General features: G+C 44.0%; 1 protein-coding gene across 1 annotated transcript in view; it reads left to right on the forward strand.

Moving 5' to 3' along the window:
* Positions 1-20407, forward strand: part of LOC149444263 (beta-1,4-galactosyltransferase 3-like) — a 134709-nt gene that overhangs the window by 91799 nt on the left and 22503 nt on the right. Inside the window, exon 4 of the mRNA XM_089654743.1 lies at positions 4018-4208. Coding sequence (XP_089510869.1) covers positions 4018-4208 — 191 coding nt within the window. The remainder of the gene's footprint in view (positions 1-4017; positions 4209-20407) is intronic.

Below are 20407 nucleotides of genomic sequence, written 5' to 3' on the forward strand. Positions count from 1 at the left end.
ATACATGGTGATCATATCCCCCCTTATGTATTATACATGGAGATCATATCCCCCCTTATGTATTATACATGGAGATCATATCCCCCTTATGTATTATACATGTAGATCATATCCCCCCTTATGTATTATACATGGAGATCATATCCCCCCTTATGTATTATACATGTAGATCATATCCCCCCTTATGTATTATACATGGAGATCATATCCCCCCTTATGTATTATACATGGTGATCATATCCCCCCTTATGTATTATACATGGAGATCATATCCCCCCTTATGTATTATACATGGAGATCATATCCCCCTTATGTATTATACATGGAGATCATATCCCCCCTTATGTATTATACATGGAGATCATATCCCCCCTTATGTATTATACATGGAGATCATATCCCCCTTATGTATTATACATGGTGATCATATCCCCCCTTATGTATTATACATGGAGATCATATCCCCCCCCTTATGTATTATACATGGAGATCATATCCCCCCCTTATGTATTATACATGGAGATCATATCCCCCTTATGTATTATACATGGAGATCATATCCCCCCTTATGTATTATACATGGTGATCATACCCCCCCCCTTATGTATTATACATGGAGATCATATCCCCCCCTTATGTATTATACATGGAGATCATATCCCCCTTATGTATTATACATGGTGATCATATCCCCCCTTATGTATTATACATGGTGATCATATCCCCCCCCCCTTATGTATTATACATGGAGATCATATCCCCCCCTTATGTATTATACATGGAGATCATATCCCCCCTTATGTATTATACATGGAGATCATATCCCCCCTTATGTATTATACATGGAGATCATATCCCTCCTTATGTATTATACATGGAGATCATATCCCTCCTTATGTATTATACATGGAGATCATATCCCCCCTTATGTATTATACATGGAGATCATATCCCCCCTTATGTATTATACATGGAGATCATATCCCTCCTTATGTATTATACATGGAGATCATATCCCCCCTTATGTATTATACATGGAGATCATATCCCTCCTTATGTATTATACATGGAGATCATATCCCCCCTTACGTATTATACATGGAGATCATATCCCCCCTTACGTATTATACATGGTGATCATATCCCCCCCTTATGTATTATACATGGTGATCATATCCCCCTTATGTATTATACATGGAGATCATATCCCCCCTTATGTATTATACATGGAGATCATATCCCCCCTTATGTATTATACATGGTGATCATATCCCCCCTTATGTATTATACATGGTGATCATATTCCCCCTTATGTATTATACATGGAGATCATATCCCCCCCTTATGTATTATACATGGAGATCATATCCCCCCTTATGTATTATACATGGTGATCATACCCCCCCCCTTATGTATTATACATGGAGATCATATCCCCCCCTTATGTATTATACATGGAGATCATATCCCCCTTATGTATTATACATGGTGATCATATCCCCCCTTATGTATTATACATGGTGATCATATCCCCCCCCCCCTTATGTATTATACATGGAGATCATATCCCCCCCTTATGTATTATACATGGAGATCATATCCCCCCTTATGTATTATACATGGAGATCATATCCCCCCTTATGTATTATACATGGAGATCATATCCCTCCTTATGTATTATACATGGAGATCATATCCCTCCTTATGTATTATACATGGAGATCATATCCCCCCTTATGTATTATACATGGAGATCATATCCCCCCTTATGTATTATACATGGAGATCATATCCCTCCTTATGTATTATACATGGAGATCATATCCCCCCTTATGTATTATACATGGAGATCATATCCCTCCTTATGTATTATACATGGAGATCATATCCCCCCTTACGTATTATACATGGAGATCATATCCCCCCTTACGTATTATACATGGTGATCATATCCCCCCCTTATGTATTATACATGGTGATCATATCCCCCTTATGTATTATACATGGAGATCATATCCCCCCTTATGTATTATACATGGAGATCATATCCCCCCTTATGTATTATACATGGTGATCATATCCCCCCTTATGTATTATACATGGTGATCATATTCCCCCTTATGTATTATACATGGAGATCATATCCCCCCCTTATGTATTATACATGGAGATCATATCCCCCCTTATGTATTATACATGGAGATCATATCCCCCCTTATGTATTATACATGGAGATCATATCCCCCCTTATGTATTATACATGGAGATCATATCCCTCCTTATGTATTATACATGGAGATCATATCCCCCCTTATGTATTATACATGGAGATCATATCCCTCCTTATGTATTATACATGGAGATCATATCCCTCCTTATGTATTATACATGGAGATCATATCCCCCCTTATGTATTATACATGGAGATCATATCCCCCCTTATGTATTATACATGGTGATCATATCCCCCTTACGTATTATACATGGAGATCATATCCCCCTTACGTATTATACATGGAGATCATATCCCCCTTACGTATTATACATGGTGATCATATCCCCCCCTTATGTATTATACATGGAGATCATATCCCCCTTATGTATTATACATGGAGATCATATCCCCCCTTACGTATTATACATGGAGATCATATCCCCCCTTACGTATTATACATGGTGATCATATCCCCCCTTATGTATTATACATGGTGATCATATCCCCCCTTATGTATTATACATGGTGATCATATCCCCCTTATGTATTGTACATGGAGATCATATCCCCCCCTTATGTATTGTACATGGTGATCATATCCCCCCCTTATGTATTATACATGGAGATCATATCCCCCTTATGTATTATACATGGAGATCATATCCCCCCTTATGTATTATACATGGAGATCATATCCCCCCTTATGTATTATACATGGAGATCATATCCCCCCTTATGTATTATACATGGAGATCATATCCCCCCTTATGTATTATACATAGTGATCATATCCCCCTTGTGTATTATACATGGTGATCATATCCCCCTTATGTATTATACATGGAGCTCATATCCCCCCTTATGTATTATACATGGAGCTCATATCCCCCCCTATGTATTATACATGGAGATCATATCCCTCCTTATGTATTATACATGGAGATCATATCCCCCCTTATGTATTATACATGGAGATCATATCCCCCCTTATGTATTATACATGAAGATCATATCCCCCCTTATGTATTATACATGGAGATCATATCCCCCTTATGTATTATACATGGTGATCATATCCCCCCTTATGTATTATACATGGAGATCATATCCCCCCTTATGTATTATACATGGTGATCATATCCCCCCCTTATGTATTATACATGGTGATCATATCCCCCCTTAATCTCCTCTTCTCAAGAGAGAATAAATTCAGTTCCTCTAATATTTCTTCATAGCTGATCTCCTCCATGCCTCTTATCAGTTTGGTTGCCTTTCTCTGTACTTTCTCCAGTTCCCCAATGTTCTTTTTGTGAATTGGTGCCCAAAATTAAACTGCATATTCCAGATGAGGTATTACTAATGATTTGTACAGGGGTACCACTGTGATTGGTTGTCAGCAACCCTCCACCTTTACCTTAGGGCCGCTGCAGTGAGACTTTCATCCTTTGGCAAGGCAGTTAGTGAAATGACCTTGCCGGGTATCTGCAGGACAGATGCAGGTAAGAATCTGCAGTGAATTTGCCCAAAATCCTTGCAGTGCATAGACAAAAAAAAAAGTTCACTTTAAATGGCACGGTAGCTTTAACTGCCCATTTTAAAAGATAATAAACGCTTTTTTATATTCTGTGTTCCTGTGACGAATCCCAGTAAGAGTAATAAAGTTTCGGTCTGGTCTCTTTTTTCCCGCGCGCGGCGTTTGCTGCCGCGGCTTGTAATGATCCGTGAAATAGTTACGGCTGTTATTACTGCAGAAGACAGATTTTCTTCCATTTACTCGCTAAGCGCTGCCTTTATCTTGCCAGGCCGGGAACGCCACGTTTAATCGGGCGAAGCTTCTGAACATCGGCGTCCGGGAAGCCCTACGCTACGACGACTGGGACTGCCTGATCCTGCACGACGTGGACCTGGTGCCGGAGAATGACTACAACCTGTACATCTGTGACACCAACTACCCCAAACACATGTCCAGCGCCATGGACAAGTTCCAGTACAGGTATGGACCCCATAAGTCTCTGCGGCAGAGGAGCTTACACTCTAATGCCCCTACTGCAGACAAACATCCATCAGGTTTGATCAAAAACCTCAAGGCCTGTCCCCTGGCAGCATGCTGCAAGGTGGGACTTTGTGCTCTATTGTAATGCCTATGAAATGTGTTGGTCTTGGACCCTTTGTTTTCTGGGGAATTTTTACAATAAAGCATCATTGCTCAGATGCCAGAAGCACGAGAAATTACATGGATGTCATATCTCTAGGCTAAAGGAACAGAGTCACAAGACATTAGACTGCTTAACCCCTTCCCATCCGGCCCATGTACATAAACGGCCGGACGGTGGCAGTGCAGGGTCGGGTGTCCATTTATAATCGTCCTGCCCGCTCCCTACTTGTGCGCGCTCCCTGGGAGTGCGCAGCACTGCAATCCGGTGCCCGCTGTGTCCGTAAGAACACCGATCGTTGTACGGGACTTCTGTGTGAGGTCCCGATCATGTGATCACTGATTGGCCAATCAGTGATCACATGAAGAGTAGTAAGCAAGATGTCACTTCTGACATCATTGCTTACTACATGTGAAATCTGTGAATGATCACAGAGATCACATGGTACAAGGCTATTCACAACAGCCTTGTACCATGTGACAAGCTGTGACCAGTCACAGCTCTCATGGTATTTTTCAATGGCTGCAAGAAAGCAGCCAGAGAGAAAGAGAAATGATTGCTTTTACAGCCTTTATGTGTGAAAGCAATCGGTGTAAAAAAAAAAAAAATCATCATTCCCCACAAGTAGTACAGTGTCACTATGGTGACACTGTACTGCTAGGGTGATGGTATGTTAAAAAAATTAAACAATAAAATTAATGTAAAAAAACATTTTGAAAAAATATAATTTTTGGTTATAAACTAATTTGGGTCATTTTTTTTACTAAAAAGATAACTGAATACATTTTGGCCAAGATTTATGATGAAATATTATTTATTTGCAAAATTTTATAAGAAAAACACTTTTTTTCAAAATGTTTGGACTTTTTCATTTATTAGCAAAAAAATAAAAATCCCAGTGGTGAATAAATACCACCAAAATAAAGTTTTATCTGTCTCAAAAAAATGCTAAAAAATTCATATAGGTACAGTGTTGCATGACCGCGCAATTGTCATTCAAAGTGTGATAGCGCTGAAAGCTGGACATTGGCCTGGACAGGAAGGGGGTGAAAGTAGATAAGTGTTAGTGGGATGGGCAGCACAGTGACTAAATGGTTAGCACTTCCGCCTGGCAGTACTAGGGTCCTTGGTTCAAATCCCAACCATGTCACCACCTGCCTGGAGTTTGCGTGTTCTCCCTGTGCTTGCGTGGTTTTCCTCCGGGTACTCAGGTTTCCTCCCACACTCCAAAGACATGCTGGTAGGTTAATTGGATCCTGTCTAAATTGGCCCTAGTATGTGTATGTATGAATGTGAGTTAGGGACCTTAGATTGTACACCCCTTGAGGGTTTGGGACTGATGTGAATGTACAATATATATGTAAAGTGCTGCATAAATTGATGGTGCTATATAAGTACCTGAAATAAATAGATAATAAGAACATATTTGTGCATTTAAAGATGTCTACTTGTTTGAGAAGTTAGAAATCTTTAAGTTTAGGGTAGATAAGCTGATTTGAAGCAAAAGTGATATTACGAGATACCGTTGTTTGTTCAGTGTAGTGGCTGGGTGTGACTCTGTTATCCTCAAGGAATCTTTCTGCTAACTCCTCTTGGAGTGGGCGTGGTGCCTGACCAATTCGGGAAAGTTGCCAGAAACAGGGCTTAAAACGAGGAGCCTGAATATGGTCGAGGAGGGGCCTTCCTATGCTAAAGGGGACGCTCTGACACTGGGACTCTTACCAAGTCTATATGGGCCAGGGGCAGACTGACAACTCATGGGGCCCCCGGGCAATAGGAGATCAAGGGGCCCCTGTGTCCTTTCCCAAACTCAAAAAAGCCTATGAAAAAGGTACCAGGGGCATCTCATGGGGCCCCCTACTGACCCCGGGCCCTCAGGCAGTGCCAGAGTTTCCAAATGGTCAGTCCGCCCCTGATATGGGCTCATCGATTGGTTGCATTTACGGCTTCTCTGCAACCCCCTGTGCATTATGGTTCCAATGGGGTGTGTTCCTTCCCATCTTCCCATAGCTTTGGTAATTTATTAATTCTCTGCTGTGACGCTGTCAGATGATGTGTCTATTTCATGCTGTAATGCTCACATTATTATTGGTGTGTGTTATTATGCAGATTGTGATGACTATAAGATATATCCTCCTGTGTGTCGTGTGATAATAATAGTGGAGGTTTTGACAGTTCAAGAATATTGCAGTTGGATTCTGTTATTTCTTGGAGTGCCGAGTGAATACTATGATGTGCCAGGGCAGATGTTCATTCAGTAGAGGGTCTTTCACATGCTTAGAATAATGGTGTAAGTGCTGGTTAAACGTACCTGTGTATTGTGTGTAAATGACTTGCTTTTGGTTATTGTGTCCAGCATTGCATACATCTATGAAGAAGCAGTGGTCTCTCTGCAGAGGTCTGACACGCCCTCTACCGAGACAAAACCACAGCTGTCGTATCAGCAAGGCTCATGCTCATTCCTTGTGTGCTTTTTTCTTTTACAGTAGAAACAGCGGTCTCTCTACAGAGGTCTATACGCCTTCTGCCGAGACAAAACTAGAGCTCTCCTATCAACAATTCTCATGCTCTTTAATTTTTTTTTCCTTCTTACAGTGTAAGCAGTGGTCTCTTTGCAGAGGTCTGACACACTCTGCCGAGACAAAACCAGAGCTGTTGTATCAGCAAAGCTCATGCTCTTTCCTTTTTTTTTTTTTTCGTTCTTACAGTGGAAGCAGTGGTCTCTCTGCAGAAGTCTATACGTCCTGTGCTGAGACAAACCAGAGCTCTCCTACCAACAATGCTCTTACTTTACTTTTTTTTTTCTCTTTGTTACAGTGGAAGCAGTAGTCTCTCTGCAGAGGTCTATATGCCCTCTGCTGAGACAAAACTAGAGCTTTCCTCTCAACAATGCTCATGCTCCTTACTTCCCCCCCCCCCCCCCCTTCCAGTGTAAGCAGTGGTCTCTCTGCAGAGGTGTGACACGCCCTCTGCCAAGACAAAACCAGAGCTTTCGCATCAGCGAAGCTCATGCTCTTTACTTTTTTTCCTTCTTGCAGTGAAAACATAGGTCTCTCTACAGAGGTATATACTCCCCCTGCTGAAACAAAACCAGAGCTCTCCTATCAGTAAAGCTCATGCGGTTTACTGTTTTTTTTTTCCTTCTTAGATCTCATCAGTGTTCTCTCTGCAGAGGTCTATACACCCTCTGCTGACACAAAGCCAAAGTTCTCCTATTAGCAAAGAGCACAAGCTTTGCTGATTACAGAGGGTGTGTCAGACCTCTGCAGAGAGACCGCTGCTTTCACTGTAAGAAGGAAAAAAAAATGGATGCAAGAATATACCACTTAATCCCAAAAAATTAAACCCTTCCTAATAATAATTGTTTGTGTGCCCTTTGTTTAGGTCTAAAATCTTTCCTTAGAAATAAATGGTTTGTTCAGCCTGTCAGTCATCCACAGTTGGTGGTGGCAATAATCTGTGGGCTCATGGATCCTCTGCAGCGTTGCCACCACGGTTTGCATGCTCCCCTTCTATGTATGTATGCCTGGGTGGGGGGGCAGAGCTAACCTGGAGCTGGTCACATGTTCTGTGACGTCGCCTTCATTTTTTTTAGGCCCTCTGTCTCCCCCTCCCTCACCCCCAGGCCATCCAGTGAAGTGGCACCGTAAGTCAAGGATCTGATCCACCCGCAGGCCTTACAGGCTTCTCTTATATTGTCCAGTTGCACATATTAATTTGCTGCTTTTCATTCATTGTCCAATCACATACATCTGTGTGCTGCTTTTCATTCATTGTCCAATCACATACATCTGTGTGCTGCTTTTCATTCATTGTCCAATCGCATCCATCTGTGTGCTGCTTCTCTTTAATTGTCCAATCACATCCATCTGTGTGCTGCTTCTCATTAATTGTCCAATCACATCCATCTGTGTGCTGCTTCTCATTCATTGTCCAATCACATCCATCTGTGTGCTGCTTTTCATTCATTGTCCAATCACATCCATCTGTGTGCAGCTTTTCCTTTATTGTCCAATCACATCCATCTGTGTGCTGCTGCTCTTTCAATATTCAATCACATCCATCTGTGTGCTGCTTCTCATTCATTGTCCAATCACATCCATCTGTGTGCTGCTTGTCTTTCAATGTCCAGTCACATCCATCTGTATGCTGCTGATCTTTCATTGTTCAATCACATCCATCAGTGTGCTGCTGCTCTTTCATTGTCCAATCACATCCACCTGTGGCTATGAATAAGGTTTTTTTACCAAACCGCGTAGGTTGCTGTAACTGGCACACTGTACCCTTAATAAATAAAGTACTTTTATCAGGAAAACAAGTTGCAGCTCTGCACCTTATACTATTATCCATCTGTGTGCTGCTTCTCTTTCATTGTCCAATCACATCCTTCTGTGTGCTGCTTCTCTTTCATTGTATAATCACATCCATCTGTGTGCTGCTTCTCATTCATTGCCCAATCACATCCATCTGTGTGCTGCTTCTCCTTCATTGTCCAATCACATCCATCTGTGTGCTGCTTCTCATTCATTGTACGATCACATCCATCTGTGTGCTGCTTCTCATTCATTGTCCAGTCACATCCTTCTGTGTGCTGCTTCTCATTCATTGTCCAATCACATCCATCTGTGTGCTGCTTCTCTTTCATTGTCCAGTCACATCCATCTGTGTGCTGCTTTTCATTCATTGTCCAGTCACATCCTTCTGTGTGCTGCTTCTCATTCATTGTCCAATCACATCCATCTGTGTGCTGCTTCTCTTTCATTGTCCAGTCACATCCATCTGTGTGCTGCTTCTCTTTCATTGTCCAGTCACATCCATCTGTGTGCTGATTGTCTTTCATTGTCCAATCACATCCTTCTGTGTGCTGCTTCTCTTTCATTGTCCAATCACATCCTTCTGTGTGCTGCTGGTCTTTTATTGTTTAATGACATGCTATAAAGTGATTGTCAACCAAAATGCACAAAAATCTGGGCTGGGAGTTCCTTCCCAAATCAAATTAGAGAGCAGACTATTCAAAAATACTTCTAAGATACCTTTTATCATCCTTGTGCTTGTCCCCAGTCAAGTGACCACCATGTTACTTCTCTGATTCAAACGGCCCAGGCAGTCTGTGGGACCAGTTCAGTCCATCCTGCTGTGAATTGCTGCACTGTTATCGATTATATTGTTTCCAGTTCTCTCTGAGGACTACAGACACTCCCCCCCCCCCCCCCCCCCCCAATGTTAAGAAAGTGGGAAGAGATCTGTAGTCCTGTCCTAGGGTGACAACACTGCCCCTCCATAGATACAGTACTGTGAGTGAGAGTTGTCACCCTAAGACAGGAAATGTATTACTGGCAGAGTCATCAGATAAAAATAAATGAAAAAGGAAAAACTTTTTTGTTTTGGGATTTAGATACACTTTAAAGAAAATATTTAAATATCTGTTTGTACATGCATTAAGGTGTGCACTGCAACATGCACACACGTGTCATTGAGCCCTAAAACTAGCATTGGACATATGCAGTTCGTTTCATTTCAAGTTTGAATTCAGACTAATTTTTTGTTATTCGGACATTTGAATGTTTCCGAATTTACAAATTACATTAGTAACCAATCTAAAATAATGAAATAAAATTCAGTAGAAATTTTAATCTAATTCAAATATGAAAAGAATAGAAGAGAAAATAGAATAGAAAAGAATACACTACAATATAGAAGAATAGAAAAGAATAAGAATATAATAGAATAGAAAAAAACAATAGAATATAACTGTCTTCCGAAATTCGAATTTCAAAAAGAATAAGTTCAAATTTTAATAGAACATAAAAGAACAGAATTATAAAAAAATAAAATAAAATAGAACATAAAAGAATAGATTGGAATAGAATAGACAATGAAAATATTGAATGGAAAGGAACAAAATAGAAAAACAATAGAATACAATATAACAGAATTGATTAGAATATAACGGTCTTCTGGAAATCGAATTTTGAGTAGAATAAATTAGAATCCAAATAGGAAAAAAGAGGAGAGTATAAAAAATAGAATATAACCATCTTCCGAAATTTGAATTTTAAATGGAATAAATTAGAATTTGAATGCTAAATTGAATTGAACTCGAAATGAAACAAATTCCAAAAATGAATTAAATTAAAGGATTTAAATAACGAATTGAAACGAAACAAATGTTTTCGTTCTGCACGTCTAACTAGCATTTAACTTCTTATTAACCCTACTTTCCTCCTTTCCTTTCTCTCAGTGATTTTTTTTGTTTTTGTTGTTTTTTTAACTTTTTTAAATGCTTTGTTTCTGTTTATTAAGGTTGCATTAACCCCTTCCCATCCAGCTTCCATTTAAATGGGTCTTTATGGTTGGCAGGTGGGATGGATTTCCCAAATAGGTGATCACTCTGATTGGCTGCCACATTATTGGGAGCCTGTCCTGTGAGCTCCTCATGGCCAGACATCCGGAGCAGTCTGTGACAACAGCTATTGTGCTGTGGATCTTCTGCAGCCTTTTCCTATCCTTATTCACTCCAGTGATGGCACTTCATGGTATGGCAGGGTAATGGCTTTCTGATGGTGACAACAGTGCAAGGTGTGCTGAAATGGACACTGGTGAGACAGGTGACAACACAGGATGCACAAATAGGAGACAGGAACAAGTGTGGTCAGATTATAACAGGAAATGCCTGAACCAAAGACCTTTGCGGCAGGATTACCAAGTTTTATTGTAATGAAAAATACGATTTTAAAAATGTTGAAAATACTTTTGCAATAGCAGTAATATGTTAAAGCATATAAAGGATTATAATTATTGGGTTTACATGTACACATTTCCTTCAACTGCTGTCCTATTTTTTTGGGGTTTTTTGTTTGGTTGGCATTTCAGCAATACAAGAAAGAGCCGTTTGATCATATTGTGCACATAGTTGTGTTCAGACTTCCAATGCTCTTCAGTACCTGAGCGCTGCTAACTTTTTATTCAATCACCATCTGCCCTCTAGTGGACAGTTTGTGTATTTCAAAAATCAGGGGAAAAAACCCTCTAATCTGTATAATATGGAGCACCTCCATGGAAAGTGTTGGAAGGTTTAGGTGATGGTAACTTTCCCTTTATGTCTTCCATTCCTGCGCCTTATTTGTTTCTTTACCTTTTCTTTCAAACTTCCTTTACTGTTCTCTCTCCTTTTCCTTACCCCCACCCCCCTTCTCTTTTCCATTTTATTTGACTTTCCACTCTCTTACCTTTCCATCATTCCCTATGCCTCTCTTTTCTCTCTCTTCCCTTTACTTCTCCCTTTTTACTTTGTCGCCTCTCTCCTCCCTCTTATGTTTACCTCTCCCTTCTCTGCCCCCACCATAGGCACCTCACTTCACTTGTTTGCATCCAGTCTCTCCGCTCCATTTTCTTCTCATTTCCCCTCCTTGTTTCTGTTTCCTTTACTTACCCCGCTCCTTCCTTCTCTCCCTTTATTTTCTCCATCTGCCTTCCCTGTATCCATCCCCTTCTCTCCCTCCTATCTGTTTCTTCCCCCCCCCCTCTCTGTTTCTTCCCCCCCCTCTCTATTTCTTCCCCCCCCTCTCTGTTTCTTCCCCCCCCTCTCTGTTTCTTCCCCCCCCTCTCTCTGTTTCTTCCCCCCCCTCTCTGTTTCTTCCCCCCCCTCTCTGTTTCTTCCCCCACCTCTGTTTCTTCTCCCCCCCCCCTCTCTGTTTCTTCTCCCCCCCCCCTCTCTGTTTCTTTCCCCCCTCTCTGTTTCTTTCCCCCCTCTCTGTTTCTTCCCCCCCCTCTCTGTTTCTTTCCCCCCCCCTCTCTGTTTCTTCCCCCCCCCTCTGTTTCTCTCCCCCCTCTATTTCCTTTCCCTTGTCTCTGTCCCCCCCCCCTCTCTGTTTCTTTCTTCCCCCCCCTCTCTGTTTCTTCCCCCCCTCTCTGTTTCTTCTCCCCCCCCCCTCTGTTTCTCTCCCCTCTCTATTTCCTTTCCCTTGTCTCTGTTCCCCCCCCCCCTCTGTTTCTTTCCCCCCCCTCTCTGTTTCTCTCCCCCCTCTATTTCCTTTCCCTTGTCTCTGTCCCCCCCCCTCTCTTTCTTCCCCCCCCTCTCTGTTTCTTTCCTCCCCCTCTCTGTTCTTCCCCCCCCTCTCTGTTCTTCCCCCCCTCTCTGTTCTTCCCCCCCTCTCTGTTTCTTCCCCTACCTCTCTGTTTCTTCTCCCCCCCCCTCTGTTTCTCTCCCCCCTCTATTTCCTTTCCCTTGTCTCTGTTTCCCCCCCCCTCTCTGTTTCTTCCCCCCCCCTCTGTTTCTCTCCCCCCTCTATTTCCTTTCCCTTGTCTCTGTCCCCCCCCTCTCTTTCTTCCCCTCCCCTCTCTGTTTCTTTCGTCCCCCTCTCTCTGTTCCCCCCCCTCTCTGTTTCTTTCCCCCCCCTCTCTGTTTCCCCCCCCCCCCCTCTGTTTCTTCCCCCCCCTCTGTTTCTTCCCCCCCCCTCTGTTTCTTCCCCCCCCCTCTGTTTCTTCCCCCCCCCTCTGTTTCTTTCCCCCCCCTCCGTTTCTTCCCCCCCCCCCTCTCCGTTTCTTCCCCCCCCTCTCTGTTTCTTCCCCCCCCCCTCTGTTTCTTCCCCCCCCCCTCTGTTTCTTCCCCCCCCCCTCTGTTTCTTCCCCCCCCCTCTGTTTCTTCCCCCCCCCCCTCTGTTTCTTCCCCCCCCCCCTCTGTTTCTTCCCCCCCCCCCCTCTGTTTCTTCCCCCCCCCCCCCTCTGTTTCTTCCCCCTCTATTTCCTTTCCCTCCTCACTGTTTCTTCCTCCTCTCTCGGTTTTCAGTTTCCTCCCCTCTCTCTCTGTTACCTCTTTATTTCCTCTCCCCTCACTCTGCCCCCCTCTTTCTCTCTGTCCTCCCCCTCTCTCTCTCCTCCCTCCCCCTCTCTCTCTCCTCCCTCCCCCTCTCTCTCTCCTCTCTCCCCCTCTCTCTCTCCTCCCCCCCTCTCTCTCTCCTCCCTCCCCCCCTCTCTCCCCCCCCTCTCTCTCTCCCCCCTCCCCCCTCTCTCTCTCCCCCCTCCCCCCTCTCTCTCTCCCCCCTCCCCCCTCTCTCTCTCTCCTCCCTCCCCCCTCTCTCTCTCTCCTCCCTCCCCCCTCTCTCCCCCCTCTCCCCCCCCCCTCTCCCCCCCTCCCCCTCTCTCCCCCCCTCCCCCTCTCTCCCCCCCCCCTCTCCCCCTCTCTCCCCCCCCTCCCCCTCTCTCCCCCCTCTCCCCCCCTCTCTCCCCCCCTCTCTCCCCCCCCTTCTCTCCCCCCTCTCCCCCCTTCTCTCCCCCCCTTCTCCCTCTCCCCCCTCTCTCTCCCCCTCCCCCTCTCTCTGCCCCCTCTCTCTTTCTCCCTTTCTCTGCCCCCTCTCTCTTTCCCCCTTTCTCTGCCCCCCTCTCTCTTTTCTCCCCCCCTCTTTTCTCCCCCCCCCCTCTTTTCTCCCCCCCCCTCTTTTCTCCCCCCCCTCTTTTCTCCCCCCCCTCTTTTCTCCCCCCCTCTTTTCTCCCCCTCTCTTTCCCCCCCCTCTCTCTTTCCCCCCTCTCTCTTTCCCCCTCTCTCTCTTCCCCCCTCTCTCTCTTCCCCCCTCTCTCTCTTCCCCCCTCTCCCCCCCCCCTCGTCCCCCTCTCTATCTCCCCCCTCTCCCCCCCTCTCCCCCCCCTCTTCCCCCCCCTCTCCCCCCTCCCCTCTTTCCCCCCTCTCCCCCCTCTCCCCCCCCCCTCGTCCCCCTCTCCCCCCCCCTCGTCCCCCTCTCCCACCCTCCCCTCTTCCCCCCCCCCCCCTCGTCCCCCTCTCCCCCCCCCCTCGTCCCCCTCTCCCCCCCCCTCGTCCCCCTCTCCCACCCTCCCCTCGTCCCCCTCCCCCCTCTCCCCCCTCTTTCCCCCCTCTCTCTCTCTGCCGCCCTCTCTCTCTCTCTCTCTCTCTCTGCCGCCCCCCCTCTCTCTCTCTCTGCCTCCCTCTCTCTCTCTGCCGCCCCCCCCTCTCTCTCTCTCTCTCTCTCTCTCTCTCTCTCTGCCTCCCTCTCTCTCTCTCTTCCCTCGCCCTCTCTCCCCTTCCCTCTCTCTTCCCTCCCTCTCTCTTCCCTCCCCCTCTCTTCCCCCCCTCTCTCTTCCCTCCCCCCTCTCTCTCCCCCTCCCTCTCCCTCCCCCTCCCTCTCCCTCCCCCCCTCTCTCCCTCCCCCCCTCTCTCTCCCCCTCCCTCCCATTTATACCTGACCATTACATTTTGTAATGTGAAGGTGCAGTACCTACATCTGCCCGCTAGATGTCACTGCTATTTGTTAAATGGCTGTTGGCAGGTTTTGCATGGAACAGCATAGCGCCTACAAACTACAAAACCGCATTCGCCTAAATACAAAGAAAAGGAGGAAACCGTTCCCCGCTGTCGTTTTTTTTTTTTTTTTTTTAGTGCTGGTTAGAAACTATACAGCAGGATCAGGTGACCCTTGTGAGGCTGCTGCACTCCTGAGCTATTGTCCTGGTGAAATTTGAGATCTCTTTGAAGCTATAGAATGGTAACAGTTTTCACACACACAAAGAAAGGAATGGCATTTGAGGTCATTCGGGTCAGTTTGTGCTTTGCTTTCATTCCTCCATAAAGGAGGATCCATAGCAGAAGCATCTCAGATGCCCAGCCACACCAAACGTTAGTCTGGGTTTATGTGTTGCATGTTGGTTCACTGTGGTGCAATTCATTCTGAAAGGCATCCCAATGCAGCTTTCCAAAGGACATGCATTGTAGTGTGCTGTGTTGAAAAAAAATGACAAGTGCGCCTTTTTGGGCTCTGAGAGAGGCATGACCAAACACGGGTATATGTATATAATACACTATATTACCAAAAGTATTGGTCGGCCGGCCTTTCCACACACATGAACTTTAATGGCCCCCCACTCTTAGCCCGTAGGGTTCAATATTGAGTTGGCTCCGCCCTTTGCAGCTATAACAGCTTCAACTCTTCTGGGAAGGCCGTCCACAAGGTTTAGGAGGGTGTCTATGGGAAGGTTGGACCATTCTTCCAGAAGCACATTTGTGAGGTCAGGCACTGATGTCGGGGGAGGAGGCCTGGCTCGCAGTCTCCACTCTAATTCATCCCAAAGGTGTTCTATGGGGTTGAGGTCAGGACTCTGTGCAGGCCAGTCAAGTTCCTCCACCCCAAACTGGCTCCTCCATGTCTTTATGGACCTTGCTTTGTGCACTGGTGTGCAGTCATGTTGGAACAGGAAGGGGCCATCCCCAAACTGCTCCTATAAAGTTGGGAGCCTTAAATTGTCCAAAATGTCTTGGTATGCTGATGCCTTATGCGTTCCCTTCACTGGAACTAGGGGGCCAAGCCCAACCCCTGCAAAAACAACCCCACACCATAATCCCCCCTCCACCAAACTTTACACTTGGTACAATGCAGTCAGGCAAGTATCGTTCTCCTGGCAACCGCCAAACCCAGACATGTCCATTGGATTGCCAGACAGAGAAGTGTGATTCGTCACTCCAGAGAACATGTCTCCACTGCTCTAGAGTCCAGTGGTGGCTTGCTTTACACCACTGCATCCGACGCTTTGCATTGCACTTGGTGATGTCAGGCTTGGATGCAGCTGCTCGGCCATGGAAACCCATTCCATGAAGATATCTACACACTGTTGTTGTGCTAATCTGAAGACTGCACCAGGTTTGGAGGTCTTTAGCTATTGACTCTGCAGACAGTTGGACTTCTGTGCGCTTCAGCATGCGCTGACCCCGCTCTGTCATGTGACGTGGCCTACCACTTGGTGGCTGAGTTGCTGTTGTTCCCAGTTGCTTCCACTTTGTTATAATCCCACTAACAGTTGAGCGTGGAATATTTAGTAGCCAGGAAATGTCACGGATGGACTTATTGCACAGGTGGCCACCTATCACGGGACCACGCTTGGAGTCACTGAGCTCCTGAGAGCGACCCATTCTTTCACCAATGTTTGTAGAAGCCGTCTGCATGCCTAGGGGATGATTGTATACACCTGTGACCATGGAGGGGATTGGAACACCTGAGTCCAGTGATTTGGAGGGCGGGCCCAATACGTTTGTCAATATAGTGTGTGTGTGTATGTGTGTGTGTACACACACACACACACACACACACACACACACACACACACACCCTCTATAGACTTGGAGAAGGCTCCTGTACTACTTTCCTACGACTTGCGTGCCAGAGAACGTAAAGTGTCATCAAAGTCACAGCCGACTTTGTAGTTGCACTAGTGGGAATGGAGCCTCATGCGACTTTGGATGGGTGCGACTTGGATGCAGTTTTGGATGGGTGCGACTGGTGGGATGTGACTTTGGAATGTTTTAACTTAGATGCGACTTTGGAAGGGTGCGACTTGGATACTACTTTGATGATACTTGAGTGCCATAGAGTGCTATCAATGTTGCGCTATATGAACAGAACTGTCCTATTTTCCTATTGGTCATAAAAAAAATAAAAAGTCACATTAAAGTCGCACCCATCCAAAGTCACATCAAAGTCAGTACTTTCCTATTGGCAAAAAAAAGTGCAAAACGCATTTAACCATTTCCAGCCCGGACACTTTCACCCCCTTCCTGTCCAGGCCAATTTTCAGCTTTCAGTGCTATCACACTTTGAATGACAATTGCGCTGTCATGCAACACTGTACCCATATGAATTTTAAGCATTTTTTTTGAGACAGATAAAGCTTTATTTTGGTGGTATTTATTCACTGCTGGGATTTTTTTTTTTTTTTGCTATGTAAATGAAAATGTCCAAAAATCTTGAAAAAAAAAGAGTTTTTCTTATAACTTATTCACTGCTGGCAGGAGGATCTACAAGTATTATCTGTGTCAGTCACCCCTCCCCCTTCTGATCTGCCAGCCAGCCTGATGTCAAGTTTCGATTGGTGTGTAGGGAATGTGCACAAATTTTCTGACTGTAGGTGGGCATTGCTCCCAATACTTTTGCTGCAGATTCCAAATCCTTACAAATATTTGACCTATTCTGGTGTTGGGTGATCTGTGTCAGCATGCCTCTCTCTGCAGCCACTGTGAAGGTGATCGAGGCTTTTGCTTGTAGCAGAGATTCATTGCTTTCAATTTTAATAGAAACCTAATAATTGGAGCAGCACAGTGGCTAAGTGGTTAGCACTTCCCCCTGGCAGTACTAGGGTCGTCGGTTCAAATCCCAGCCACGGCACCACCTGCCGGGAGCTTGCATGTTCTCCCTGTGCCTGTGTGGGTTTCCTCTGGATACTCTGGTTTCCTCCCACACTCCAAAGACATGCTGGTAGGTGAATTGGCTCCTGTCTAAATTGTCCCTAGTATGTGTATGTATGGATGTGAGTTAGGGACCTTAGATTGTACACCCCTTGAGGGTTAGGGACTGATGTGAATGTACAATATATATGTAAAGCACTGTGGCAGTATATAAGTAATAAATGATAATTGGTGAGTGCCCGAGAGCCCCTTATCTGTGGAATCTGAACATTGCAGGTTGTATAGTCTGCAAAATTGTCACCGGCTAGAAATGAGCCCCATTGGACCCCTTAGCACTTTGCCTCTGCATCCAACATTTGTGTCATTAACATGGGAGGCTGCACTGCCACCCCTTTGAAAAGCATTCCATGGATCGCCTTTCAGACGGCATATGTAGGCTGGTTGCAGGTTCACTTGAACAGGTCAGTGTTCAGCAGTGGTGTTGTGCGGTTTAGATTTTTGCCCAGAGCAGCTGTATACCGTGGTTTAAGTGGGTGGTCAGGGGGTACTAAAACCACAGCTCAACTGCCTGCTTTTACTACCCCCGGCTGCCCATGTGAACAAGCCCTTAGCTTAGATGTTCACATATAATAATGGCATAATGCACACAATTTTGGGCATTGTCATGGCATAAATGCCTTTTATTTGTTCAGGATGGTAGTCTCAAACTGCTGACTTTTACTTGCCTTTATCTGGCTCTTGGGGTACTATTCCTCCCACTGACACCAATGATGGGGCACTATTCCTCCCACTGACACCAATGATGGGGCACTATTCCTCCCACTGACACCAATGATGGGGCACTATTTCTCCCACTGACACCAGTTATGGAGTACTATTTTCCATCCACTCTGGCCATACGCAAATAGATTTTTGAACAAATGAATCTACGACAATTCTCGGTCCAAACTAAACGTGTTTCGAAAGTACTTTGTGTTTGCATTTAATATTTTGATTTAAAATGAATAGACTTTCCCCAACAAAAACCACATTCACTGTCAGAAATGTTTTGTTTTCCATCCTGCTCCTTTTGAATTGTGTTTTCACGGCGATCAAAAACAAAATGTTGATTTAAAACCACTAAGGATTAGAAAATCAAATTCATGTTTTTAAAAGAAAAAGAATATTGAACAAAATTCTACTAGTGTATAGCCAGCTTAAGACAAAAGATCCTGCAAACTATAGATTAAAAAATGAAAAATAAATAAGTGTAATTAATCAAATTAAAAATAAAAAAAAAATGTTCTAACATTCATATGCAAATTCTCAGTTTGTTTGACAAATGTTGTTCGAAAGTATTTCATAATTTTGTTTGCTTTTAACATTTGAATTTAAAATGAATAGACTTTCCCAAACAAGAACCACATGTACTATTAGGGCTCATGTACACTGCAGCTGATAAACTCGCGTTCAGGATCTGTTCAGTGTTTTTTTTCAGCAGCCCCTGAACCCTCCCTAATGTTTTCCTATGTGTCCATGTGCACATCTTCGTTTACAGGCAGTTGAGTTTACAGTCGTTTTTCTGAACGCCGAAAACTTGCGTTCAGCAGTCGATTTTATCAGCGTTTCAAACGCAAAACGCTTGTAAACGCGGCAAATCGCGTTTATAAGCATTTGCGTTTGAAAATATTTTTTTTTTTAACTCTTCCAGTTCCCGATGCTGTCCAGAGCCTTTTTTCATCATGAAAAATGCATGCAAAGAGATTTCAAGGTGCTCAGATGGACAAAACACTGAACACAGGATGTTCCTACCAAGCTAGTCACACATTGTAATGACCAATTCACACCTCAGACCTCTCCCACCCTTGGAAACAAAAGATATGTTAATGACCATTCACACCTCAAATTCCTCATGAAGACCCCCTGCCAGGTGACCTTAATGACTCCCTCCACCAGACACCTTTCCCACCCTTGGAAACAAAAGAAATGCTAATGAGCAACTCACACCTAAACTAATCTCAACACATACTGCTGTCTCTGCTTCTACTCTCTGTATTTCTCTGAAACAGTCTGAAATAGTTAATAATTTACCACTTTTCAGTGCATTCTGGGCATTTGGGAGGTTCTCCTGTGCTTATCTTTAATAAACACTTTTTTAAAAAACACTTCTAAATGCAAACGCACATAAACGCGTTATGCAAACACGGCTAAACAGATGTTTTTTAACCTATGTTTTCCAGCAATCCATTTCCATCGTTCAGAAGTGTCCCGTGTACATGGGGCCTTAGAACTTTGAGAATAATTTTCCCATTCTGCTTCTTCACATTTTCTCATCACAGCAATCAAAAACAAAATGTTGAATTAAAACCACTAAGGATTAGAAAATCAAATGAATGTTCTAAAAAAAAAAATCAAAAATATTGAACTAAATACTACTAGTGTAAAGCCAGGTCATGCAAACTATATTTAAAAAATTGGTTAAAAATAAACAATTAAAAAAAAAAAAAATTAAACATTTTAAAAATGAAAAAAAAAGTTCATACAGGTAATCGTATGAAAGTTCTTAATCTATTCAGTGACTTGACAAATGTTTGGGAAAGTCCATTCATTTTAAATTCAAACAATGTACTTTCAAACAAAAACAACATTCACAGTTAGAAATCTTGTCACCGCGATCAAAAACTAAATTTTGTTTTCAAACCACGGTTAGAATATCGAATGTTCTAAAAATAAAAAATATTCAACTAAAGTTTACTGGTGTATATCCAGCTTAAGACGGGTCATACAAATATATATAAAAAAAATAAAAATAAGTAAAATTAAATTAATTAAAAATAATAAAAAAAATGTTCAAACATTCATATGAAAACTCTCACT

Source organism: Staurois parvus, unplaced genomic scaffold (genome assembly GCF_062004578.1).
Source record: "Staurois parvus isolate SC_StPar_1 unplaced genomic scaffold, SC_StPar_1.0 ptg000795l, whole genome shotgun sequence".
NCBI classification, from domain to species: Eukaryota; Metazoa; Chordata; class Amphibia; order Anura; family Ranidae; genus Staurois; species Staurois parvus.